This window comes from Zootoca vivipara, chromosome 17 (assembly GCF_963506605.1).
Source record: "Zootoca vivipara chromosome 17, rZooViv1.1, whole genome shotgun sequence".
In the NCBI taxonomy this organism is placed as follows: Eukaryota; Metazoa; Chordata; class Lepidosauria; order Squamata; family Lacertidae; genus Zootoca; species Zootoca vivipara.
The window spans coordinates 9012980-9038423 of record NC_083292.1 but is presented as its reverse complement, the minus strand read 5'-3'; the positions used below and the strand labels follow the sequence as shown (position 1 = coordinate 9038423).

Sequence of the window (25444 nt, the reverse complement as noted above, 5' to 3'; positions counted from 1 at the left end):
AAAGACGCGCCAAAAGCCATTAGGAGGTTCTGAAACCGACTGACAACATCGCTCCGTGTAAATAGCAATGACTTGAGCACTGTAAATACGCAGCACCAATAAAAGAATAAAATGCAGAGCTGCGTAGCGTCGTTACTCTGAAGTAGTCCACTCCGGCCACTGTGACAGCAACCTCCTAATCATTTTTGGGCTACTTCGGAGTTGCCGGGATGAGCGTGTCCGAGGCGGAGAAGTGGCGGCAGATCGCTGAGCAAGCCCAGCTAGAACTGCAACAGCTGTCGCTGCAGGCGCAGGGAGAATTGAAGGCAGCTAAAGAGGAGACTAAGAAGGTCCAGGACGACCGGTTACAACTTGCGGAACAGGTGAGAGAGCTCCAGGAAAAAGAGCAGCATTTAAGGGCGGTGGCGGTAGACCTCCAAAACAAGCTGGATGCAGAGAAAAACAAGGCGGGAGGGGCTCCCCAAGTCCAAGTGCTGCCAGGAAGGAGAGCAGGGACCCTTGTAAGCAAGTTCAATGGAGACCCGAAGGAGTTTCAGGGCTTTGAGACTGAGATCGTGTATGCTCTTGAGCTGCACCAGAATGAGTTCCCCGATGATGAGCACAGAGTAGCGTTTATTGTGGAACATCTCACCGGAGCAGCCAGGGAGTGGCTAAGACCATTAATCGCAACCAAGAATCCTTGCATGAAAAATGTCCAACAATTTCTAGAAGGTTTGAGGACGATGTATTCGTCCGATAGTCATTTGGACCAGACTAAGGAGGAACTGCATAATTTACGCCAAGGAAATATGACAGTTCGCGCATATTGGGCGAAATTCACCATGCTGGTGCACAGACTGGGGTGGGTTTTGGATTCGCCTCCCATGCAAGCTGCGTTTTACTTGGGTTTGAGCGAGGAGGTGAAGGATGAACTCTCGAGAGGTCCAAAGCCCAGTACTATGGATCAGCTGAGCAAAGCAGCTCTGGCGGTGGGGGTGAGGCAGGAATCCCGGTGGAACGACAAGCAAGCGACGCGCGCAAAGCGGGCTTGGTTCCCACGGTCGCAGGAGAAGCCACTCCCTCAACAACCCTTTCAAGCCACGCCTGGAGCCAGCCAGGACCAGGAGCCCATGCAGATTGATAGCGCGCGCGCGCGGGCTTTTCAAACCCCAGCGGCGCCAAGACGCAAGGAGGGAAGGGGCGGGAATTGCTTTCTCTGCAACTCACCCCAGCATCTCGTCAGAGACTGCCCACATCGCAGGGAGTGGCAAGGAAAGGCGGGAACGGTGGTGCCCTCCCCCACTGACGCAGCACCACAGCAGGGAAACGGGAAAGCCTGGCTGCAGGAGACAAGGGGCAGCAGCCAGGCACAGTCAGCAGACAACAGCCCCAGCCCGCCCACCCGCACAGAGAGGTGCAGAGCCAGCCCACCCCTCCCAGAGCAGGAGTGGTTCTAGAAGTGACGCTAACGCTCCCCAATGGCTATCCCCTGACGGTCCTCGCCTTAATTGACAGTGGGGCGTCCGCCAACTTCTTCTCGAGAAGCTTTGCAGAAGAGCACCAAATCCAGCTTTTGCAGTTGGATTTTCCTCTGCACGTGGCAACCATTGACGGCAGGGAGCTGCTGGGAGGGGCCATCACACATCAAACCCCCCCCATGAGAATGACGGTGGGAAGGCACTCAGAGACACTGGCGTTCAACGTCACCACCATCTCAGACCCCCCCATCGTCTTGGGCATGAGCTGGCTGGCGCGCCACGACCCCTCCATCAGTTGGCACCAGAGGTGCATCACGTTTGGGTCGGACTTTTGTCTGGAACATTGCATGCAGCACCAACCAGGGGAGGGCCCTCCGATAGCCACGGTGGCCACCATGCATATCAAAGGGGGTGAGGCAATACCCAAGCAGTACTGGGACCTGCAGGAGGTCTTCAGCGAAGCGGAGTCCGACCACCTACCCCCGCACAGGCCTTTTGACTGCCAGATCAACCTGGTGCCAGGGGCGACGATACCCCCAGCCAAGCTGTACGCCATGTCAGACCAGGAGCTGGAGGATCTGCGCGCTTTCATCGACAAGAACCTCAAGCGGGGGTTCATAAGGGAAAGCAAGGCAGCAGGGGGCAGCCCGGTCTTCTGGGTGGACAAGAAAGACACGCAACAGCGCCGTCTTGTGGTGGACTTTAGACGGCTGAATTCGGTGACAGAGCCAGTGGCTTTCCCCATGCCCAGAGTGGATGATCTCCTGACAGCGGCACGCAGGGGCAAGATTTTCACCAAGCTGGACCTAAGGGGGGCGTACAACTTGATCAGGATCCGGGAAGGAGATGAATGGAAAACCACGATGTTCACGCCTCTGGGCTCTTTTGAATATCTGGTGATGCCCTTCGGTTTGCAAGGGGGCTCAGCATGCTTCCAGGCCTTCATGCACCACGTCCTGGGGTCCCTCCTCTTCAGGAAATGCTTGGTCTTCCTAGATGACATCCTTATCTACTCGAATGACCCAGTGCAGCATGTGAAAGATGTCAGAGAGGTGTTGCAACGCCTGCAGGAGAACCACCTGTATGTGAAGCTGGAGAAGTGCAAGTTTCACACCAAAGAGGTGGACTTCCTGGGCTACAAGCTGTCAGACAAGGGCCTAGCGATGGACAAGGACAAGGTGCAGGCCATCCTGGACTGGCACAGCCCCAGGACGCGCAAAGATGCCCAACGCCTACTAGGCTTCGCTAACTTCTACAGGAAGTTCATCAAGAACTTCTCTCGCGTTACGGCTCCCATCACGGACTGCCTGAGAGGCAAGCAGAAGTTCCGGTGGACACCAGAGGCGCAAGCAGCGTTCGAAAGCCTCAAGAGAGTGTTCGCCTCAGACCAAAACCTGTTCCATGTGGTGCAGGACGCGCCCCTACGCATTGAGACAGATGCTTCTGAAAAAGCTGTGGGCGCAATTTTGTTGCAACTGGACGCCAACAGGGAGTGGAGACCCTGTGCCTTCTTCTCCAGGAAGCTGACACAGCCTGAACGCAACTACACAGTGTTTGATAGGGAACTTCTTGCGATCTACGCTGCGTTCCAGCACTGGCGACACTTCCTGGTGGGCGCAAAGCACCCCATCCAGGTGTGCACAGACCACAAGAACCTGGAGTTCTGGAGAACTGCCAGGGTGCTCAACCAGCGGCAGATACGGTGGGCAGAGTTCTTCTCGAACTTCAACTTCTCCATCCACTACATCCCGGGGGAGCAGAATGTCAGGGCGGATGCCCTCTCCCGCAAGCCAGAGTACATGGAGGAGGAGGCGCCACCAGCCCCAAGGCACATTTTCCCCCCGTCGGCATGGTCCTGCGGAGCAGCTGTGGTGAGCGAGGCAGAACTCACAGCACTGACGGCAGCGGATGAATTTGCCAACCGCATCTTCAGAGAACTGAGAGGGGGGAGGGCGCAGGCAAAAGACTTTGCAGAACGCAGAGGGCTGCTTTTCTACAAGGGTGCGCTGTACCTACCCACCACCCAGCTTCGACGTACGGTCCTCAAGCAGATGCACGACAACCCTACAGCGGGGCATTTTGGAAGGGACAAAACCGCTCACCTAGTCATGAGACACTTCTGGTGGCCAGGGGTGCGGGAAGATGTTCGAGACTATGTAAGGGGCTGTACCACCTGCCAGCGGGCGAAGGTGGTCAGAGCAGCGCCACCAGGGTTGCTGGAGCCCTTAGCCACACCACACAGGCCGTGGGAAGTGGTGTCCATGGACTTCATCACAGATCTGCCTTCGTCCAGGGGTAAGACTGCAGTGTTGGTGGTGGTGGACCTCATGTCTAAAATGTGTCACTTTATACCGTGTGCCAGGGCAGTCTCGGCAGAAGAGACAGCCAAACTGTTTGTTGATCACATTTTCAGACTGCATGGATTACCTTTGAGGGTTATTTCGGATCGTGGCCGCCAATTTGTTTCCAGGTTCTGGCGGCGGCTCATGAACCTCCTGCAGGTGGAGGTCAGCTTGTCGACGGCTAGACACCCGCAGACCAACGGACAAGCGGAGAGGGTCAACGCCATTCTGCAGCAGTACCTGAGATGCTACGTCAGCCAGCGGCAAACGGACTGGGTGGATCGCTTGCCACTAGCAGAATTTGCCTACAACAATGCAGTGCACGTCTCCACAGGGGTGTCGCCCTTTAAGGCCAATTACGGGCGCGACCTCAGATCTTTCCCAGAGAGGGAGAGGGAGGAGGAGGAGGAGGAGGGCCCACAGGCTGAGGATTGGGCAGAGGAACTGGAGACGGTGCACCAGCAGCTCAGAGAACACTTGGAGAGGGCCAAGGAAGCGTACAAAAAGGGGGCAGATCGCCACAGGCGACAAGGGGAGGTCATCAGGGTGGGGGACAAGGTGTGGTTGTCCTCGGAGGGCCTTCCCACCAGAGGGAGGTGCAAGAAGCTGGCACCCAAATGGCTGGGCCCCTTCACGGTCACGCAACAGGTCAACCCGGTGGCATACAGGCTGGCACTGCCAGAGGACATGAGGGTGCATCCAGTGTTTCATAGATCGCTGCTGTCGCCGTACAGGGAAAGCAGCAGACTCAGGGACAGCGAACAAACCCCCGAGGGAGGGGGGGAGAGGGAAAGCAGGGAGCAACTCAATGAGGCCACGGCCATCCTGGATTCAAGGTGGGGGGTGGGGGGCCTGGAGTACCTCATGGCATGGGAGGATGCTCCACCGTCCCAGAATGAATGGGTTCCCGCCACTCAGATACAGGAGGAATTCTTGGTGGAAGAATTTCACGCCCTCTTTCCCCACAGACCCAAGCCCTGGCACATGGAAAGGGAGGGGGAGGAGGAGGAGGCACGGGAGAACAGCTCACCATGGCGCTGGGAAGCGGAGTTTGAGGAACCAGAGGATGAGGTATGGGTGTCGCCAAGATCCACCCAGTCAGAGGAAGGAGCAGATTGGCAAAACATTTTTACCCCCACCAGCTCAGACGCCACGGACTTTTTGGGATTCCCGTCCTCCCAGGCGGAAGGGGGGGGCTCGCAGGACTGGGGGGAGGTGTTCACACCAACGGGATCGGAGAGCACCGAGTTTTTAGGCTTCCAGTCGTCACCGACACATGGGGGGGGCCTGGGGAGGGGTGAAGGAGAGCTTGGGAGGGGGGTGGATGTGAGGGACAGGGGATATCGCGAAGTCCCTCCCCTCCTGAGTTCAAGCCCGTCCCCGAGCAAAGGGGAAAGCAGGGAGAGTTCCGATTCCAGTGGGGAAGCAGGAAGTCGTGTCCGAGGCTCAGGCAAGGTAGAGGAGCCAGGGTCCCAGGTGGGACAGGAAGGGGCAAGTAAGGGGGGAAGACCCATCCCCCCAACTCCAGAATTACGCAGGAAGAGGAGGGGCAAGAGGATGGGTCTGCCAAAACTTTTGTGTTGGAGAAAGACGCGCCAAAAGCCATTAGGAGGTTCTGAAACCGACTGACAACATCGCTCCGTGTAAATAGCAATGACTTGAGCACTGTAAATACGCAGCACCAATAAAAGAATAAAATGCAGAGCTGCGTAGCGTCGTTACTCTGAAGTAGTCCACTCCGGCCACTGTGACAACTTTAATGCAGCAATAATGCTTCAAGCTACTAGCTGCAACCCAGAAAACTTAAAGCACCTATAATGGCATCAGCTTCCATAGGCTAGAGTCAAATGCAGGAAAGATTATTGAAAGAAGCGTGTGTGCAAGTTATGCAGGTATACAAACAGGTATGCAGGCATACAAGAAGTAGTTTGTAAGGAAATTGTATGGAAATTGTTGGGCAGGAAATTGTAAGCCGTGAGGTCAGAAGGAAATGATGCAAAAAAAGAAGAAGTATAGATTGTGCTAATTACATTAAATCTTAAATGAATGCAAAGAGCTTAAATGCATGCAAAGGGCTGGTGATGCATTTTTTTTGTAATTATCTGTATGTTTTATACATCTTTTAATTCTATTACTATTTAATTGCTTCTTAATGACTGCTTTTTCTACATTTTAGGCTGCTTCTATTTTATATGTAAGCCGCCTTGAGTCGCTGTCTGGGAAAAATGCAGGATGTAAATAAATATAGTATGTAAAATAAGCACAGTGGCTCATTCACAAAGCAATGTTGACGTTAACACAAACATCCTGGTCTGGCACTGGGAAGCTGAATCAAACGCCCATAGTGAAATTAAAAGCCTGATTATCTCTGTTTAAGGCCAGAAATTGTGTTAAGAAAATGAAACTTGCAGCATGATGATGCCACAGTGGTGGGCTGGCATAGGAGGATATCTCAAACCCAGGGATGCAATTTGCCAGCGGTATCCCTGTGTCTCACACACAATATATTCCCTCGGCGCTAAAGTGGCTAAAACTAAGAGAAGCTCCTTCTCCCAACCTTTAGGCTTCAGAAGTATATTGAATCCTGCAAGGAGCGTGGCCTGCACACCTCACAAGGGGCACTGAGGAATCAAATCTAGAGATCGGATGGGTTCAAGGAGGTTCAAGCCTTGAACTGCCTGAATTATGGCATTGTGATGAGCTATGTTGTAACTGGACGGGACGCGGGTGGTGCTGTGGGTTAAACCACAGCCTAGGGCTTGCCGATCAGAAGGTCGGCAGTTCGAATCCCCGCAACGGGGTGAGCTCCCGTGGCTTGGTCCCAGCTCCTGCCAACCTAGCAGTTCGAAAACACGTCAAACTGCAAGTAGATAAATAGGTACTGCTATCGCGGGAAGGTAAACGGCATTTCAGTGTGCTGCTCTGGTTCGCCAGAAGCGGCTTTTTCATGCTGACCACATGACCTGGAAGCTGTACACCAGCTCCCTCGGCCAACAACGCGAGATGAGCGCCGCAACCCCAGAGTCGGTCACGACTGGACCTAATGGTCAGGGGCCCCTATGTTGTAACTGAAGTGTTGTAACATGCCCAGGAGTTTTTGCTTCCAATTTCAACTCTGGTAACCACACTTTAGTACGGCATCCAAACTTCAAACTGTGGCTAATTGTAACTATGGCTTGCTCCAACAGGTGAGCTTCATCTGAAGCTGGCTTCCTTCAGAGAAACCAAGTTAAGTTTGTCAAGTATGGACGACATGATGAGCTGCAGGGTTAATTAAAAATGGAACTGAAAGCTTGTACATTCTTCCTTGTGCCTGCGGTCAAGGAGGAGAACAAAAAGCTCACCGAGGCTCATTCGCGTCACAATAACCCATGGTTTACTCTGTCAGTGGTTCGTCCACTATGGAGCACTTAAGCTTTGCAGAGGATTCTGGCAAGTGTCCTACAGCGAACTCTGGCTCACACACAATGACTAGGCCCAAACAGACTGGGCAGTCACCTTCACAAGAGATAAGAGAAAAGGTCAGCAACCTTTTCCAGCCGTGGGCCAGTCCACTGTCCCTCAGACCATGCGGTGGGCCGAACTGTTTTTTTTGGGGGGGGGGAGATGAACAAATTCCTATGCCCCACAAATAACCCAGAGATGCATTTTAAATAAAAGGAAACATTCTACTCATGTAAAAACATGCTGATTCCCAGACTGTCCATGAGCCGGATTCAGAAGGCGATTGGGCCGCATCCGGCCCACGGGCCTTAGGTTGCCTACCCCTGGATAAGAGTGTACACCCAGGAAGATGATAGCAAAGGGAAACTTCTTCACTACTACCATGGTTTCAGAGAGCTGTGGAACCCCAGGATTCACAAACACAGTTTGAATAGCAATGCGTTGGGGGTTTCCAACATAGCTGGGAAATCCTTGCTTACTTGGAGCACATCCTGCAGAGTTGTCTTTCTCCTACAATCATGAAAACCAACAGATTCCTCAGATCACCATTCCATGTGAAACGAACAAGCAAAATAGATGAAATCAGTCTAGTTTCCAAGTTTCCAATTCAGCATTTCTCTAATTTGGTTCCCTGCTGTTGTTCAACTACGGCTCCCATCATCCTTGACCACTGGTCCTGCTAGCTAGGGATGATGGGAGTTGTAGCCCAACAACAGCTGGGGGGGAACCAAGTTTGAGAAACACTAATTCATTCATAAAACTCTCTTAGCCAATTACTGGAAATGGCAGGTGGATCCACCACCAACCCTGCCCAAAAAATTAGAATAAATGGAAATCCAGCTCTCCAGTGATAAAAGCCATCACACTAGAAGGCATCCAAACTCCTATGCAGTATTAATGAAGCTCAGCTGCTTCAGAAAGTAGCCTGACTCCTGCAATGAAGGAATTGCAGCTATCCACTCTCTGTTTAAAGACTTCCAATGGATGTCCAATGTGTTACCCTTTTAATCTCTGCACAGCAATTAGAACAGTTTAGGCGCTATAAGCATAAAATGAGTGAATTAATGAGTGAATAGTAATAATACTAATGATGGTGGCAGCCCCTGTTTAAACCCTGGAATTCCCAGTGAGGAAACAGTTGGTCTCATAGAATTATAGAGTTGGAAGGTACCCCAAGGGTCATCCAGTCCAACCCCCAGCAATGCAGGAATCCCAGCTAAAGCATCCATGAGAGATGGCCATCGACCCTCTGCTTAAAAGCCTCCAAGGAAGGAGAGTCCACCACCTCCCGAGGGAGACAGTTATCATTCCTAGACAGCAGAGGCTGAGAGGGGACATGGAAGAGGGAGCAAGCTTGTTTTCTCCTGCTCTGGAGGGTAGGACTCGAATCAGTGGCTTTCAGTTACAAGAAAGGAGATCCCGACTAGGCATACGGAAAAACTTTCTGACAGTAAGAGCTGTTCAAATGCGAAAAAGAATCTGCTTGGATTGTTTTTGTGCTCCTGGACGGGGTCAACCGAGGTAACCAAGTTTCAGCTTGCCAGCCTCTGGGCTCTGTCATTCCAGGCTAACAGACGGAGGAGGCAGGTTGCCAAGTTATTTCTAAACATCCCAAGCTGAGAGCACAAAGGGACAGGTGTTAAGAAGAGTCGAGCAAGTGGCAGTGAAGTTCGAGGGAGAGAGAAAGCAGAGAATAGCAGCACCAAAAGTATGCTTACTTGGGCATGAGCATCTTGTTTTTCTCATAGAAGAGCCGAAGGTCTTGAGGGCTGCTTGCCTGTGAAGGAGGGAGAAAGAGGAGAAGAGTGATCAGCAAATTCATACAGCCATCTGGAACCCTATATATAACGCACAAGCAATCCCAATTCTCCAAAAGCCTGGTTCTTCTGTGGCTAAAGCAGTGCCATCTCCAAACGCAACTAGGGAGGGACTCAGATGTTTACAGAGGTGCACATTCGCACACATGCTAAAAATTTTTTTTAGCGAAAAACCCTCAATGGTGCAATTTTCTACCACCAAAAAATAAATTGCTCAGTAAGGACTTAACACGGTTACTTGGCAAAGGATGCAGAGTGTCTATTGGGATGGGAGGAAATGGAAGGAGAGTTTACTGGGCTACAGTCCAGAACAGGGGCTATCTGCACAGTAACGTTCTGTTGTTATACTGAATCTTTCCTTTAAAAAAATTATTTTATATTATATTTTTATAATTATAAAATTATAATATAAAAAAATTATATTATAAACTCCTGCACCCTAATATGCCAGTGTTGGCCAATTATAACTGCAAAACCAGTGATATTAAGGAGTCGGTTTGTAAGGCAAGAAACATGGCTTCTATGTTTACACAAATATTAGAATGAGGATGTTAACTATGTTTCTGTTCCTCATCGTCATTAAAAAACCCTTCAGTGGCATGCTTTTTTTTTTTTGCCAGGGTCGGGAATTGAATTAACAATTCAATAAACTGTCATCCAATCTGTTTACAGGCATTATGGATCCCATTAATCTCATCCCTCTGTTAGGGTCCATTGTTTTAATTTAGAGACTTTGGTGAGCACAAGAAGCTCCTTAAAATTAAAATTAAATGACCTGTCAGACATCTGGCTATTATTTAGGGTGGGGTGGGGGTGGTAAACCTGCTGGGTGTCATGCAGTACAAGTTTGGAAGTGTGTTCCTTTATTTTTTTTTAAAAAGGGGGGGAGAACCATGCTACACATTATAACATAGCAGACTATGTTCTTTTCTCTCTTCCCATTAATGTGGAATATATGTGTGCCTTTTGCTGTCACTGTCACATTGTCAGCTGCCAACAGAGAGCATGGAAACACCCAACCTGATGACACTAAATCAGTGATGGGCAACCTTTTGAGCTTGGTGTGTCAAAATTCGCCAAAAAACCGAGCATAACTCGGGTGGTGTGTCACTTTGAGAAAAAAACCATAATTTTGCGATATTTATAGTTTAAATAACAAAAATGTATAATTGTAATATACCGTATAACTGTATTTAATAAACCAAAAACTAATTATTTAACCAAACCAAACCAAAAAACCCTTATTTATCACAAAGTGCCCAGAGTTGTTGAGCTTTTTGGGGGGAGCTGCTGATCAAAGTTTTGGAGGTTCTTGGGGGGTGTGTGCAAAAGTTGCTTTGCTTTTTTGGGGGGGTGCCCAAAGCTGCTGCACTTTTGGGGGGAAAGAGAACAGAGCTAAATGATGAATAATACATTCGCTGGAACTAACATGCAGCACCGACATAGTCTGCCAAAGCATCAAAAAAACAAAAAACCAGCACAGAACGGGTTAAAAAATGAATGCTGTTACACCCAATCATAGTCTGCCAAAGCGCCAGAAAAAACAGCACAGAAAGAGTTAAAAAAACCAATCTCTGGCTACCAGCAACAACAACAACAAAAAAGGATCCGGGTTTTAACACAGCGGAGACAAGCTGTAGCGTGAGGAGGAGCAGGAGAACAAATGGGGGGGGCAACAAGAACAGCGTGAATGGGCCGATGGGGCGCGTGCCAGCAGTGAGGGCTCTGCGTGTCACGTCTGACACACGTGTCATAGGTTCGCCATCACTGCACTAAATCAAGAGTAACTGAGCAGATGCAGATGTTACAGGGAGAGCAGAAGGATGCGGCTCATGAAGACCATTTTCAGTGGCAGCCATGGGAGCGAGCGGTGCTCTTTCCTTTAAAGCCCTGAATGCCCTCGGCTCAGTATACCTGAGGGACCGACTCCACCCCCATTGTTCAGGCCGGACACTGAGGTCCAGCTCTGAGGGCCTTCTGGCGGTTCCCTCTCTGAGAGAAGCGAAGTTACAGGGAACCAGGCAGAGGGCCTTCTTGGTGGTGGCACCTGCCCTGTGGAATGCCCTCCCATCAGATGTCAAACAAATAAACAACTATCTGACTTAGAAGACATCTGAAGGCAGCCCTGTTTAGGAAAGTTTTTAATGTTTGATGTTTTATTGTGTTTTTAATATTCTGTTGGAAGCCTCCCAGAGTTGCTGGGGAAACCCAGCCAGATTGGTGGGGTATAAATATTATTATTATTATTATTAAAGAAGTGAGGTACTTTTTTCAACTGTTGATTATCAGTCGCGAGAGCCTGTCCTGGACTTAAAATGTCACAGCTGGCTGAGCCTTGCTTGGGTAGGTGGGAGAGAGAGAGGGAAAAGGGAAGGGGCACATTTATTCTAGTTGATTTTAAGTTTGGGCTTTAAAGAGAGATAGACCATCAGCTCACATCCATTCAGATAGAAAAATACTCCCAGCAGGTTTCATATGCGTTGGAAGGATAAAGACAGCTGCAACTCATCCCTCACAACTTACAGGACAGGCTTTCAAAAAGCCAGGCACACCCTTGCAATAGTTTTGCAAAGGCCACTCTGCCGTCGCTCCCACGTCCCCCTGATAACTGGATCTTTGTGCACACATATTGCACCTGCCAGACAGCACCACAAGCCACCAGGAAGCCTTGTGCCAGTTCAAATGCAAAGAGAACCATTTGAGAGCAAGGAATCTATATCTTGATACAGAGGGTGCTGGATGTAGCGAGATACAAATACATTTCCCTATTGATCCTTAAGATTGGGAGGGGGGAGTTTCAAAAAGGGATTTTTTTGCAGGCTCTCCCTTGAGAACTTAAGGGAAGCCCTGCCTGCTCACAGTCTTAAAGTACATCTACTGCAGCTTCCCATTTCAAGCAAATCTTGGCTAAGCCAGGAGTCACCAACCATTTTGGACTAGTGGGCACATTTTGAATTTTGAGAGTGAGCTGGGGGTGCCAGTCACAAAATGGCTGCCAGGGGGGGTGGAGCATGGCATAATTTAAAAATTAGAGGGATAGCTATCCATGACACCCTTAGGCTTAACATGGAAAATCAGCTATATCCAACTGGTCCTGGCTACTGAGATCTCTCTCTCTCTCTCTCTCTCTCTCTCTCTCTCTCTCTCTCTCTCTCTCTCTCTCTCTCTCTCTCTCTCACACACACACACACACACACACGTGTGCTGTTGTCATAACAGGAAGCGTTATTCAGCACCAGGAAAAATATACAAGACGCCATCACCACTCTCATTTCACAGAAATTACTTAGAAAGTAAATGCATATTTTATTCCATATCTTTCTTTCTAGGAGAGCTAGAGACTTTTGTCAAAATGAAAGATCAAGAGTCTGAGACACCGATCCAGGAACAACGTGGTACTGGGTTGGTGACCTGTGGCCTAAGCAGTGTTTCCAATAAGCTTTAGTAACCCCCACCCCCCACACCACTGCCACCGTCTGTTTGTCCCCCAACACCTGTTAATCGAAGGGACACCGTCTCTCAGGCTGGGTTTTTTTTTTTGCTTTGCTCCCGTGATCAACTGGCCATCTTTGCTGAACTTTTTAGACAACTATTTTCAACGGGCTGCTGGATTAACTTGTTTCAAACCCTTTTATTAGCTGCCAAGATTGCTGCTTTCCACTGCGGGGTCAGAACAATTACTCCTATAATCAAGAGTGGCTAATTAAGCGATGAGAGATTGCCAAAAATGGACATAGTTCTGGATAAGATCTGGACAGAAGAAACAGACGGGGATCGTTCTACATAACAAAGCTCAAGCATTATATAAAAGCTCAGGAAAGGCATAATATACAAAATAACTTTATAAAGGAAACAACTGAAGTTTATGCCCATAATATTTACCGGTATACCCCCTTTTTAGCCAATACAGACTCTCAATGTATTATTATTCTGGAATGATAAATAAATTATTCTGGAATGATAAATCAAGATGATGAATCTGGATGTGCCCTTCTCAGTATAATGAGTGTTTTGTGCTTTTCAGTGTCCATTGTGGGGTTTGTTTGTTTGTTTTTAAAATAGAATATTTTTGCGTATGCATGTTTGCAAAAAAAAAAAGTAAGCAATAAAATATAACCATATGAAGAAGCAAAGTGAGGACGTTCAGCTTTGCATTGTTATTACCCCCCCTTACTTCACTCTCACTGCTTCTTTGCACAGAATTTTGAGTAGCCCAACTCTGCTCCCTTTCTATTTTCTGTTTTGTCTAATCAGCACTTCTCCAGACACCAACTGTGTTGACACAGATGGAAGGATTATCAACCCACGGGCCTACACCTACTCCAAATGCCCTGGGCAAAAAGGAATGCCAGCAATACGCGTAAACATAAAGCAGTAGAAAAATTGACCTGTGACAACAAGAACCATTGTGTGTTATATTCAAATGGAGCTGTTTCAAAAGCTCACCAAGGATGGTGTACAGTGGAGGCTGTGGGGGGGGGCACTCACCTATCAACCTCATTCTCAGCCAGCCCCCACCTGCCTACCCTCTTTCTTATAAGCAAGACAAGGGGACAGGGCTGCTTATCAGTTTCCTCCTGCTCAGTTTCAGCATTGTCCTTGTACAGTGATGGGCAACCTTTTGAGCTTGGTGTGTCAAAATTTGCCAAAAAACCGAGCATAACTCGGGTGGTGTGTCACTTCGAGAAAAAAACCATAATTTCGCGATATTTAAATAACAAAAATGTATAATTGTAATATATAACTGTATTTAATAAACCAAAAACTAATAATTTAACCAAACTAAACCAAAAAACCCTTATTTATCACAAAGTGCCCAGAGTTGTTGAGCTTTTTGGGGGGAGCTGCTGACCAAAGTTTGGGAGGTTTTTTGGGGGGGTGCAAAAGTTGCTTTTGGGGGGGTGCCCCAAAGCTGCTGCGCTTTCTGTCCCAATTGGCACCAGTCGCCATTACCGTGTTTCCCCCTTTTTAAGACACCGTCTTATTACTTTTTTTTCTCAAAAAACCACAGGGTGGCTTATTTTTGGTGGGATGTCTTACTGGTATTTTTATTATGAGTCTGAGGGAAGGGAGGTGTGTGCGTCCCTGGTGCAGCCCTCTCTCCCCGGCCCTGGGATGTTCGCGAAGGGCTGCTCTCTCTCTCCTCCAAGGTGGGGACTCACTTAATAGCAATCTGCTACACTGGAGCTTCTTAAATCTAAACCAGTATAATGGAATCTATCTGTGTGATACAGTCCTAGCAGTAGCCTATACCTAAAGCAAGTAAGGATCTCTACCAGCCAGCTGCCCAAGACTGCAAGACTGTCTGAAGTTCCAACAACATAGCACTTTGCAGTGCTATCACTGATAGCAAAGAAGCTACCTGCTGAGAACAAAGAAGCCAGCTAAGCAGCAATTAAGATTGCTGACTTGGTAAATGGTAGCAATTGAGAAGCAATTGAGCCAGCGAGGTGAGGAAGCACGTGTTGTTAGGACCGGCAGTTTAACTTTTGTGTAAAGCAGCGTTTAGCAGCTCCTTTTAGCAGCTCGCAAACAGCGAAGGAAAAAGTCCTTAATAAATAAATAAAAGTCCCCAAGGCAAGGACTGCGATCCAGACTACTTACAAATCCTTAAAGGGGCAGCTCCACAGACAACCAAGCAGCATAAGGTAGAAAGAAAACTGCAGCAGGATTTTTAAAAGGCTGCTTTATGCCCGGTAAAAGCAATGAGACAACAATCAGACACGGGAGATTCCCGTTAAGAGGAAATCAACGTGCATTGAATGGAAGGGAATTTAGGGAAAGGTGGGGGGAAGCGAGAGGTGGGCTGTGTGTGTGTGTGTGTGTGTGTGTGTGTGAGAGAGAGAGAGAGAGAGAGAGAGACGCAGGGGGGGGGGAGAGAGACAGACGCGCGCACGGAGGTCTCTCCCTAAAAGGGAAAACAGCCTTTGCATTCTTCAATCGCCCCTCTTTTCTTCCTCGTGCCTTCATCTCCTCCCCACCCCACTTTTCTCCCCTTCACCAAGTAGAGCTTACACAGCTTGGCTAAAAAAATTATTTTTGGATCTTTTTATTTAAAAAAATGCTCTCAGAAACGGGGAAGAGAAATCACAAGGCTTCAGCAGCCAGCAGCTACGGCTGTTCGGTGCATTTTTACAAGCTTTTAAAGGAAATACGTGTCTGTGGAGCGACAGCAAAATGGGGAGAGATTTTTAAGGGGGGAGTTGGCTGGCAGGAGGGGGGTTATTGCTAGTGGGTGAAGGGTCTATCAGTATGTCTTATTTTCGGGGTATGGCTTGTATCGCGCAATTGCTTAGAAATCCTGCTATGGCTTATATAATGACTACGTCTTAAAAAAGGGGAAACACGGTACTTGAACATACTGAGCTGGTGTAGCAAGTGGGATTAAGAGTACGAACCAGGAAGTCCCAAGCGTAAATCTCGCCTTAGAAAGGAGAGAAGGGAAGCCACTGACCTAGGAAAGGAAAGACCTCAAAAAGTGCTCTGGCTGGAAGTTGCACCACCACTTAGCATGGGCGTAATCAATCTGGTTCTCCCAAATTAATTATTATATCAGACCAGAAGGTCCCAGACATCTCCCCGTTATTATTAAAAATCACGCCCATATGTGAAAATGCAAAACTCCAATTCTAGTTTCTGAAGGCTGGAAGAGAAGTGCTGTTGTGCAAGTCAAAACATCTTCAAGATCTGCAAAAACCTGACTGCACTACTTTTTTTGTTTTATAAAAAAGAATATTTGTTTAGGAAGACCTTTGAAGAACTCCTGTTATCTTTAGAATGCTCCAGGGGGCCCTTGTGACTCATTTTACTACTTAATTAACAAAAACAGTTGAAGAAAAATCACACAAAATCCTACTTCCTCCTCTCCCTCCTGCTCCAGATGACCTCTCTCACGATCAATCCCCGGCCAGGGTGGAGCCAGCACATTTAAATATGCACACCCCAAGAATTTTTGTAAAACCAGGGGTTAAGAACACACAGACAAGGAGACTAGAAAAGTGAAGTATTCTTTGTGGTCACTATTGGAGCTTTGCCCACCATGAAAAAGGAGCATTGGGGGGGGGTCATCTAAGGGAGGAAGCAGCTTTTTAAAAAGTACAGTACTGCATGTTATAACATGGTTGCTGCCGTGGTAGATTGTCTAGTAAGCTTGTCAATCAGTTTTATCCTTCCTAGCCAGGTCACTTGTGTGTCTGGCAATCATACTGGCAGCTGTTGCTACTTGCTTACTTGCTGAAGCCGAAACATTCGGAGGTCCACACATCTTAGCTGGCCTTGGGATCCAGCCAAAATGTACGCTTGCCACATGCACAGCCTGCAGACAAAGGGGCAAAGGATGTGCTCGATGCTACGGCATGCTTGAAGCTTGAAGTGATGGGGAGCAAGAAGCCCTGCCCCTCCTCTGCTGGGGTACTAGAAAGCAGGGGGAAAGATGGCTCATCCCTCTTGCACAGAGCCTCAAAAAACACAACAGGTAGCCTTGATGCTCTTTCCAAGTGCTTAGGATACCACCAGGCAGATTTCCTGCTAATCTCCATGCTCGGCAGTACAGCAATTCTCCCCGAGGTTGAACTTGCTATGCTCAAAAGAATACTTGCACACTCTTGATTATTCTCTACACCCATTCTTAAGTCTCTCAGAGCAGAATTGGTAACACTTCCTGGTTAACTATCCAATACGCGGTGATAAGAGGTAGCTGGTAAAGTGAGCTACAGCAGTGTTTCTCAACCAGTGTGCCTCCAGATGTTTTGGGACTACAACTCCCATCATTCCTGACCACTGGTCTTGCTAGCTAGGGATGATGGGAGTTGTAGTCCCAAAACATCTGGAGGCACACTGGTTGAGAAACACTGAGCTACAGTATGCAAGCATAAAGCTGAGCATAATCTGATTGCAAAGTCAAGCATTGCCTTTCGAAAACATCCAGAACACAGTGGCCAGGTTGTTAGGCAAACCTTGTTGGAACACCCCAAAACCTTTTGCTCCAGAAAGGCAGAAAGGCCAATGGCACATGAACACACAATCACACGGGTCAAAGCCAGTCAAGTTATTTTGGCAACTGAGGCAGAAAATTCACAGGTGCCTCTCCCGCTTCCTGGAAGCCAAAATAAATTTAAGCAACGAACGTCCAAAATCAACTGCCTAAGGCAGCTGGCTCATTTTGCCTAATAGTTGGGCTGGCCCTCTGTACTGAACAGATTACTAAACTACTTAAAGAGATATTACTCAGTACTTCTGGTTTGTTTCTGGGCAGTGTTGGTGTTGACCTACAAAAGCTCCAATGCCCAAGGCAAGGTTATCAGAAGGCTTGCCTTCTCCTGTAGGAGCCTGCTGAGGACATCAAAAGGCCTGTCTTCAGAAACAGGTGGGTGGCAACCAGAGAAGGCTTTAACCGTGGCAGCATTCCAGCATATCTTTTTGGGGAGGCACCAAATCTCAAAGGCTTATGAAAGCTGCTGGTGGGAGGCAGTTGGGGTTTCCCCCCTCTACATTTCTTACCTACCGATTCATTCCACTGCTGCTACATCTGAGGGAATAGTGGTTGGGCTCAGAGAGCGGAGGAGGAGCTGGTATTGATTTTAGGGGTTTGCTTGTTTTCATTTTGTATTTTTAAATTCTGATACAAGCCGCTCTGGAAAGCCTCATCATCCAAAGGAGCTGTGGAGGGAGTCTAAATGGGAAAAAGCTTTCTAAAGCCTTTTCTCCCAAAACGGTGAGGAGGAGGAGGAGGAGGATGGCATTAAAAGTTAAGAGTGGGAGAGAGAAAGTGTCTCGTTTCAGTCCTTGCAGAGCGGATGGTGCCTCCTAACTGGGCAGGAAGCTCTATAGTCTACCCCATGGATAGGAAAACTAAGGCCCGGGGGCTGAATCCGGCCCAATCGCCTTCTAAATCTGGCCCGCGGACTGTCTGGGAATCAGCGTGTTTTTACATGAGTGGAATGTGCCCTTTTATTTAAAATGCATCTCTGGGTTATTTGTGGGGCATAGGAATTCATTCATTTTTTTTCTCTTCAAAATATAGTCCGGCCCCCCACAAGGTCGGAGGGACAGTGGACCGACCCCCCTTCTGAAAAAGTCTGCTGACCCCTGGGTCTACCCCATGCAGTTGCTAATCCCCAAGGAAACTTCCCCTCAGGCCAATGGCATGCCCAGACAGCTGCAAACTGGGAAACGGGCACTAATCGCAGCTACTTGCCCCCAGTCTCCTCACACTTGGGTTCACAAGTGCACACCCATTTCCCTCTAATTACAGCAAGGGAAGAACCACCCTGGGATCTTTGGGTGGAGGGAGGAGTACAAAGTCAATAAACAGAATAAATAAAACGAAGGAAGAAAAACAGTGTGAGACTTGTGGCATTTGTAACAGATGGCTTGCGTCCCTCAGGAGGCCATACCCAAAGCCTTCCCCTATGTGACCTGGATGATGCTCAAGTTGGAGGCCCGAATTCCTTTCTTCAACGATAACTACCTCTGAGGAGAGGCAGCTGAGCAATCCAGAAGGCCTAATGGGCAGCCATGAAACTAAACCACAAAAGTTAACTCACCTGGAAGGGGGCTTTTCCAGTCAGACATTGGTAAATGATGGTGCCAATACTCCACAGGTCAGCTTTGGCGTCGTAGTGCTGGGACATAATGACTTCTGGGGCCTGCAATAGGAGAAGGGAGCGTGACATTTTGTTTTAATGCCTCAGCTTCCGATTTTTTATTATTATTTAAACATTTTGTTGGTAACTGTGAAAGAAAGTGAGTCCCTTCAGAGTCTCCCTTTACAACTGGCATGCATATATACATATACATATACATATACATATACATATATATATATATATATATATATATATATATATATATATATATATATATATGCACACACACACACACACAGAGAGAGAGAGAGAGAGAGGCCAAGATTCCACAAAAGTGATTAGAGATTTTGTTCCCAGCTTAGAATGATGTAGTAATACAGGCATGGAGAAGGTTATTTCATAAATCTAATCTGGTTAATTCAGGCGTGATTTTGCTTTAATGAGATAAAGAAACAAGCCACAAATACCCCACATCTAACACCTTATCTCCTGACCTGCTGGAGATGGAAAAGAAGGTCCATGCCCTTCTCATGCATGCATGTTTCTGTTTGTGAGAATATATAATGCGCATTTGCATATACAGAGCCATAGCTACGGAGGGTGGGGGATGCTAGCTGGGGTTTTTGTCCCGGGTGAAGCCTCTGAAGGGGCCTTATTGATGCTCCCAGCCTCTGTATGTGTGTACACAAATGTGGGTGCCAAATAGGATTTTTGACCTGGGTGAAATAAAGCCTATTTTCACTCTTGTCATATGTACGGTACTTGCATCCATGTGTATCTGCATTCTATATTACAAGGGTAGCCAACATGGTGCTTTCCAGATGATGCTGGACTACAACTCCCCTCATCCCTGACCCTTGAGCAATGCTAGTTGGGGCTGATGGGAGTTGTAGTTTAACAACAACATTTGGAGGTCACCACGTGGGCTAACCCATGTTCTATTGCATACACACCCAAGTCACCACACTAAAGCAAAACAGCAACATCTTTTACCACCTGCCACCCAGGTGAACAGAAGAATCAAGCCAGGACACGTAACACCAGACTTCACAACCTGAATGACAATCTACAACAAGCTTCCCAAGAATATGGCCTACTACAAAGGAGAGCGTGAAGACAACTTCCAGGAATGGCAGAGAAGGCTCCCCAAAGTCTGGCAACCATCCCTAAGCCTTGGCAGTGGAAAAGCCAGTCAGCTCCCTGCTTTAGGGCCACACCAGAGGAGGGCAAACAGACCGGTTTGCATAAACCTAGATTTGTCCTGATCATACATAATAACGGGGGTGTGTGTGCCCAATTTTTATTACAGAACCCCCCCTCCCTCTGAAGAATCTCTTTGCAATTCCTCACGTGCATATTCCCCACTTTAAACAAGACCCAAGCAAACTTGGCTGTGAGAAAGTGTGGAACTGTAGGAGGCGTCAAAAGCTGCAGTGGTTTTTTTGGGTGGGTGGGTGGCATCCTTCCTTATACAGTCGTACCTCCGCTTACGTGTCCCTCTGGATACATAAACTTCGGAATGCAAACTGGAAGTATTTTTCTAGGTTTCGCCACGCACGTACCACACACATGCACAGAAGCGCTAAACCACGCCACACGCAGAAGCTCTACTCCAGCTGCAAATTTCTTGGGATGCGGCCAGACCTCCGGAACGGATCCCATTCGCAACTGGAGGTACCACTGTATTTCTTATACTTTTACTCCACCCTTGTCCCAAGGAGCTCAGAGAAGTGCACATAATTCCTCGCCATTTTATTCCCACCAAAAGCCAGTGCTTCCATTTCCAACATTTGTACAATTGACACTAATCTGGGGTAAAGAACCTGCATAGGACTTCAACCCTCATTGGCCAGCGGTCAAGGCAAATGGGATCTAAGGCCCAGCAACACCAGAAGGGCCATAGGTAAACACTAGCAAACTCAGTAGGCTGCAACAGAATAAAATGGACAGAAACAGTTTCCCCAAAAGCAATCAGATACTGCCTGCATGCTAACCCCTTCCTTCTCGGAAAGCCTGCAGAAATAAAGAGTTTTTAGCATTAGACGAAATGTGTATGATGTTGGAGCCTATCTAACCCTTTGGTTTTACACAGCACATCTAGTTTGGTCATCAGCCAGGAGCCCTTCAGCTGTTCTCTCTCTCCCTCTCTCCCTCCGCCTTGCATCCCTCATAGTGCCAATTTATCTTCACAGCCATGCTCTGAGTTCCTCTGAGGAAGACTGAGGTGTTTAAATGCCTTAGAGAAGAGACTTGGGAGTTTGCTGCCGCCACCTGCAACGCAAAGTGGAACAGTCCGTTCTAACACGGCAGCCTTTTACCATGCATGCAGCGATTAGGTCTTGATTCACACTGGAAGCCATGATGACAGGTCTATCCAATGCCCTCGGTGAATTAGACGTCAAAGGCAACTGCTCATTTGCCAGGTTACCTGCAGAGATCTCCTGTGTGCAGCTGTGCCGGGTTTTTATTTGCTTTATTAGAAGTTCCTTGGCAGAACACTGGTGTGAGAAAGGATAATCTGAGAACCAGAAAGTTTTTTTGTGTGGGGTGGGGGGCATTAAACACAACAAAGTGGTCTAGCCCAGCTGACATACTTGTGCCTGTAGCTTCAGGTAGTCAGCAAGTGGAACTTGCTTCAGAAGCCTCTCTCTCAAATAATGTGGAAGCTTAGGAAGCTGACTTCTATCCATTCAGACTATTTGCCCACATAAGGTAGTCCAGTATTGTCTGCTCATGCTGGCAGCATCTCTCTAGGGTTTAAGACAGGGAGTCTCTACCACCACCTACTACCTGATCCTATAAAACCAACCAAGCAAGCAAAAACTTGGGAGGTGGCAGGAATTGAACCTGGGATCTTTTGCACGAGAGACAGGGGTTGTACCACTGAGATATGGCCTCTTATTAGCTGGAACAGAGGGACAAGAGTTGCGTGGGAAGATTGTGAACTGTTTTCTTTTCAACCGCCACATGAAACTAAAACACACATGTAAAGAGCCGCCGAGACTCGATTCCCATTATTCTTTATTTGGGTTGCACACCAAGCTGCTATTTCATGTTTGCTAACCTCATACAAACAAGCTGTGGTTGCATCCCCTAAGCTTGGTCCTTCGCCAGGATTTCCCTCCCCCTGCTGATCTTTGCAATCTTAGCAAACACTCTGCAGGCAACCTAGTCATAACAACAAAGAGGCCAGAGAGAAGAATTAGATGCCATCAAAGGCTATCCTTTGAAAATGAGGCCTTGGCAGCAGCAGCAGCAGCAGCAGCAGCAGCAGCAGCAGCAGCAGCAGCAGCAGCAGCAGCAGACCTCAAGGAACCTCTCCCTTTATGAGGCAGTGCATAATGGAACAAGAATTCATCTCTCCCGAGGGCTGAGCTAAAGATCACACCACAGGGAAGTAAGCTAGACAAGGATATGTGGGGGCGGGGGGGGGGGAGTTAGCATTTTGTTAACACGTCTTTAGCAGTTACACATGACAACAAACTTGAAGTTTTGAGGATGTGTTCATCGTACACAAAGAGGCTGGATTTACACACACATCATGCACATATATGATTGGCTTGGTGTGTGTTTGTAATTTTATTAATGTACACCTGGTGATTCGCAGCTTGATGTGCAAACTGGATTTATGAAAAAGCAGAGCCAGGTTTGGATGTCATGACCAAGCCATGATTTGAGTCAATCACTCATGCTCTTCCTCCCCTCGCATGCTCCGATACCCAGCCTCACTTCCAGGTCCACTGTAACCAAGGCTTGTCATTATGTCCGATTCACACAAACAAACAAAGCGCTGCAAACCAAGTCAGAATTGGAAACCACTGTTTGGTTTGCCCGATTCATATACACAGAGAAATCAACTGTAGCTCTTGTGAGCCAGGAAAAGAAAAAGGAGGGAGATCAGAGAGTGGAAGGAGGAAGGACTCAAGAACAAGGCATTGTCCAAACAAACCAAGTCATCATGACTTGGTTTGTTTGGACAATGCCTTGTTCTTGACACCTGATATAGGCTATTCACACATGCAATTCATCAGGGCAGTCTCGAGCAGGTCGCACGCCCTGGCGCTGAGGGGCGGAGATTGCTCCGGCGCCCTTGCAGGGCGCAGCATGGCTTCCGCGCGACTTTGCCGCGCGGCACCCTGCCTACCAGCCCGGCGCCCTGCTGCCCCACGCCACCGGGACTCTACTTAGAGCCGGCCCTGCAATTCATCACTTCACTGACAACTGAAAAACAAGAACTTGTGAACCATGTCACAGTAACTGGGAAGCTGGGACTGAATGTGGCTGTCAAGTGCTTTCAGAAGTAGACCAAGCTTGCTGTTACTTAACATATAAAGGTCCTAAGGCAGACTCTTCAGGTGGGACAAACTGCCTTTTCTAACATAAGCCTGGTAGCCAATCTCATGGCAATGAGGAAAGATATCCCCCACCCCACCCCCAATTTTTTTTTAATTCAGTTCAAACCAGACAGTCTCTGTCTCCCTCTTCCCTTATTTCCATTAGAAGAGGCAACACTATTACTGTGGAACAGGATTATAAATTAATGACAGGAGATAGAACTGGAGGCAATACCAAATGGATGCTGTATTTCTGTCTCATAGCAAAACACTACCATCAAATGGAAAGTAAAGAGAGCAAGGAGACAGACGTCTTGCTTTCAATCTCAGACTTCATTGGCTGTTCTCCTAGATTGCTGTTTTTTTTTTTACTGTATTAAAGGTTTGCAAAGAATCCAGTTGAGTCCCAAAGGAGAAGGGGCAGTTTTACAAAAATCAAAACTTCTGTCTCTAGCTGAAAACATGACAGGATTCAGAGTAGAGAGGGGGAGCTCCTTCATGAGCGGATCAGAAGGAATGCTTTTAGTCAGAAAGTGATTCCCTTTTATATCATCCCACCCCAAATCAACTTCAAATGGGGCCCAGCAGAAAAGCCCCTGGACCTATTTGCCTGTAAAGTGGAAGGCTCTCTGCACTCTGGAGGGGCTATTGTGCCTGCAAATTTCAATCACTCCTGTCCTTTCCTGAGTACTAAGAGGCAAGCATGGCTTCTTTGTTCTTCCAACTGGATGGTTAGCTAGGACTACAGAACGCTTTCCTATCAATGATATACTTCCTTTAACATAAGCTTTCTTATTTTATACCAAGTGTCAGTCTCAATACCTTTCAATTAAAGGTGTGCTCCAAGTAAGGATTCATTTAACTGAAGTTAATTTCTGCTGCTGCTGCATATAAGCCCCATAAGCAGGCAGAAGGTAAAGGTAAAGGGACCCCTGACCATTAGGTCCAGTCGTGACCGACTCTGGGGTTGCGCGCTCATCTCGCATTATTGGCCGAGGGAGCCGGCGTATAGCTTCCAGGTCATGTGGCCAGCATGACAAAGCCGCTTCTGGCGAACCAGAGCAGCACATGGAAACGGCGTTTACCTTCCCGTTGTAGCGGTTCCTATTTATCTACTTGCATTCTGATGTGCTTTTGAACTGCTAGGTTGGCAGGAGCTGGGACCAAACAATGGGAGCTCACCCCGTCACAGGGATTCAAACCACCGACCTTCTGATCAGCAAGCCCTAGGCTCAGTGGTTTAACCACAGCGCCACCTGGGAAGGCACCCTTTAAAGCACTGCCTGAAGGTACATGATACTGCAATATTGCTGAAGCTAAGCAGGCCTGCATCTGGTGCCTAGGTGGAAGACCCCCCTGGAAATTGGTTCATGTCACCTTGAGTTCCACAACAAAAGAGAGAGAGGTCTAGGTAAATAAACACAATCATAGCTCAACTGATATTTTCAGAGCCAAGCCTTATCATGGAGTACAGGCCCTGGAGCTGAGCCCTGGCTAAGCTAACTTCTGAATGAGACTATTCTATGGCTTTTTGCCTGCACAACAGCAGAAAACACAATAGGCCAGAGCAACAGAAGACCACCTGTGTTCACACAAAGCAGCAGCGGCAATGAAGATTGGTTTACGACCCCGAACAGCATCCCTTTGCATAATAAGTTATGGGGAGATACATCGTTCACAATTAGGATTCTACAATCAATACATCAACCCACACTCAACTGTCACAGCCCGCAGGCCCAGATCGAGCTATCAGCTCGGTTAAGCATTGGCTGAGGGCCAAAGGAGTGTGCAAAAGCCCCTCACCAACACGACCCACTTTTGAATGGGAGCTGCCCAGAGGGTGCAGAATTCTTACAGTAAATATCAATCGCTCACAAATGCACAATTCATCACACTTAATGAAGGCAAAGAAACACAGGGTGGAACAGGGCAATGCAGAGAAGCACAGGTTCGATTCTCAATGGCTTCCATTAAGTTCTATGGTACAAAGCACAGGCAAGACTGGGGAGCAGAGTCCTGGGTTCAATCCCTGGCACCTTTAGGGAAAGATAGGGAAGATTCTTGTCTGAAACTCTAGAGAGCCATTGCCACCTACACAATAGTGAGGCAGATGGCCCAGTGGTCAGACCCTGTAACTTCCTATGTTCTACCTTCTCGCGACCCCACAACATGGGAGATTGCCAGAAGCAAAGCAACAGAGAGACACCACACCCTTTAACGGGGAGCTGTAATACAAGAACTGTTCTTTGCCCTGCTCACTACCACTGTGGTGAATTGACAGGAAAATGCAGGCCTCATTTGCTTTAATCAGGCATTTAAAGGCACATGGCAGCAGAGATACAAAACGGGACTGATGGCAGAGAACACCATGCAGCAGGAAGTGAGAGGAGACACGATTGAACAGAGCCTTACATTCACATTTAATAAGCTTCATTAACTGATGCTTGTTTTTAACTCCCCACA

General features: G+C 47.9%; 1 protein-coding gene across 1 annotated transcript in view; it reads right to left on the bottom strand.

The window, feature by feature from the left end:
• The window catches only part of ULK1 (unc-51 like autophagy activating kinase 1), a 120675-nt gene that overhangs the window by 52989 nt on the left and 42242 nt on the right, over window positions 1–25444 (bottom strand). Inside the window, exons 8-9 of the mRNA XM_035099436.2 lie at window positions 18606–18707; window positions 8962–9020 (exon numbers count right to left, since the gene is read on the bottom strand). Of these exons, the coding sequence (XP_034955327.1) occupies window positions 8962–9020; window positions 18606–18707 (161 nt within the window). The remainder of the gene's footprint in view (window positions 1–8961; window positions 9021–18605; window positions 18708–25444) is intronic.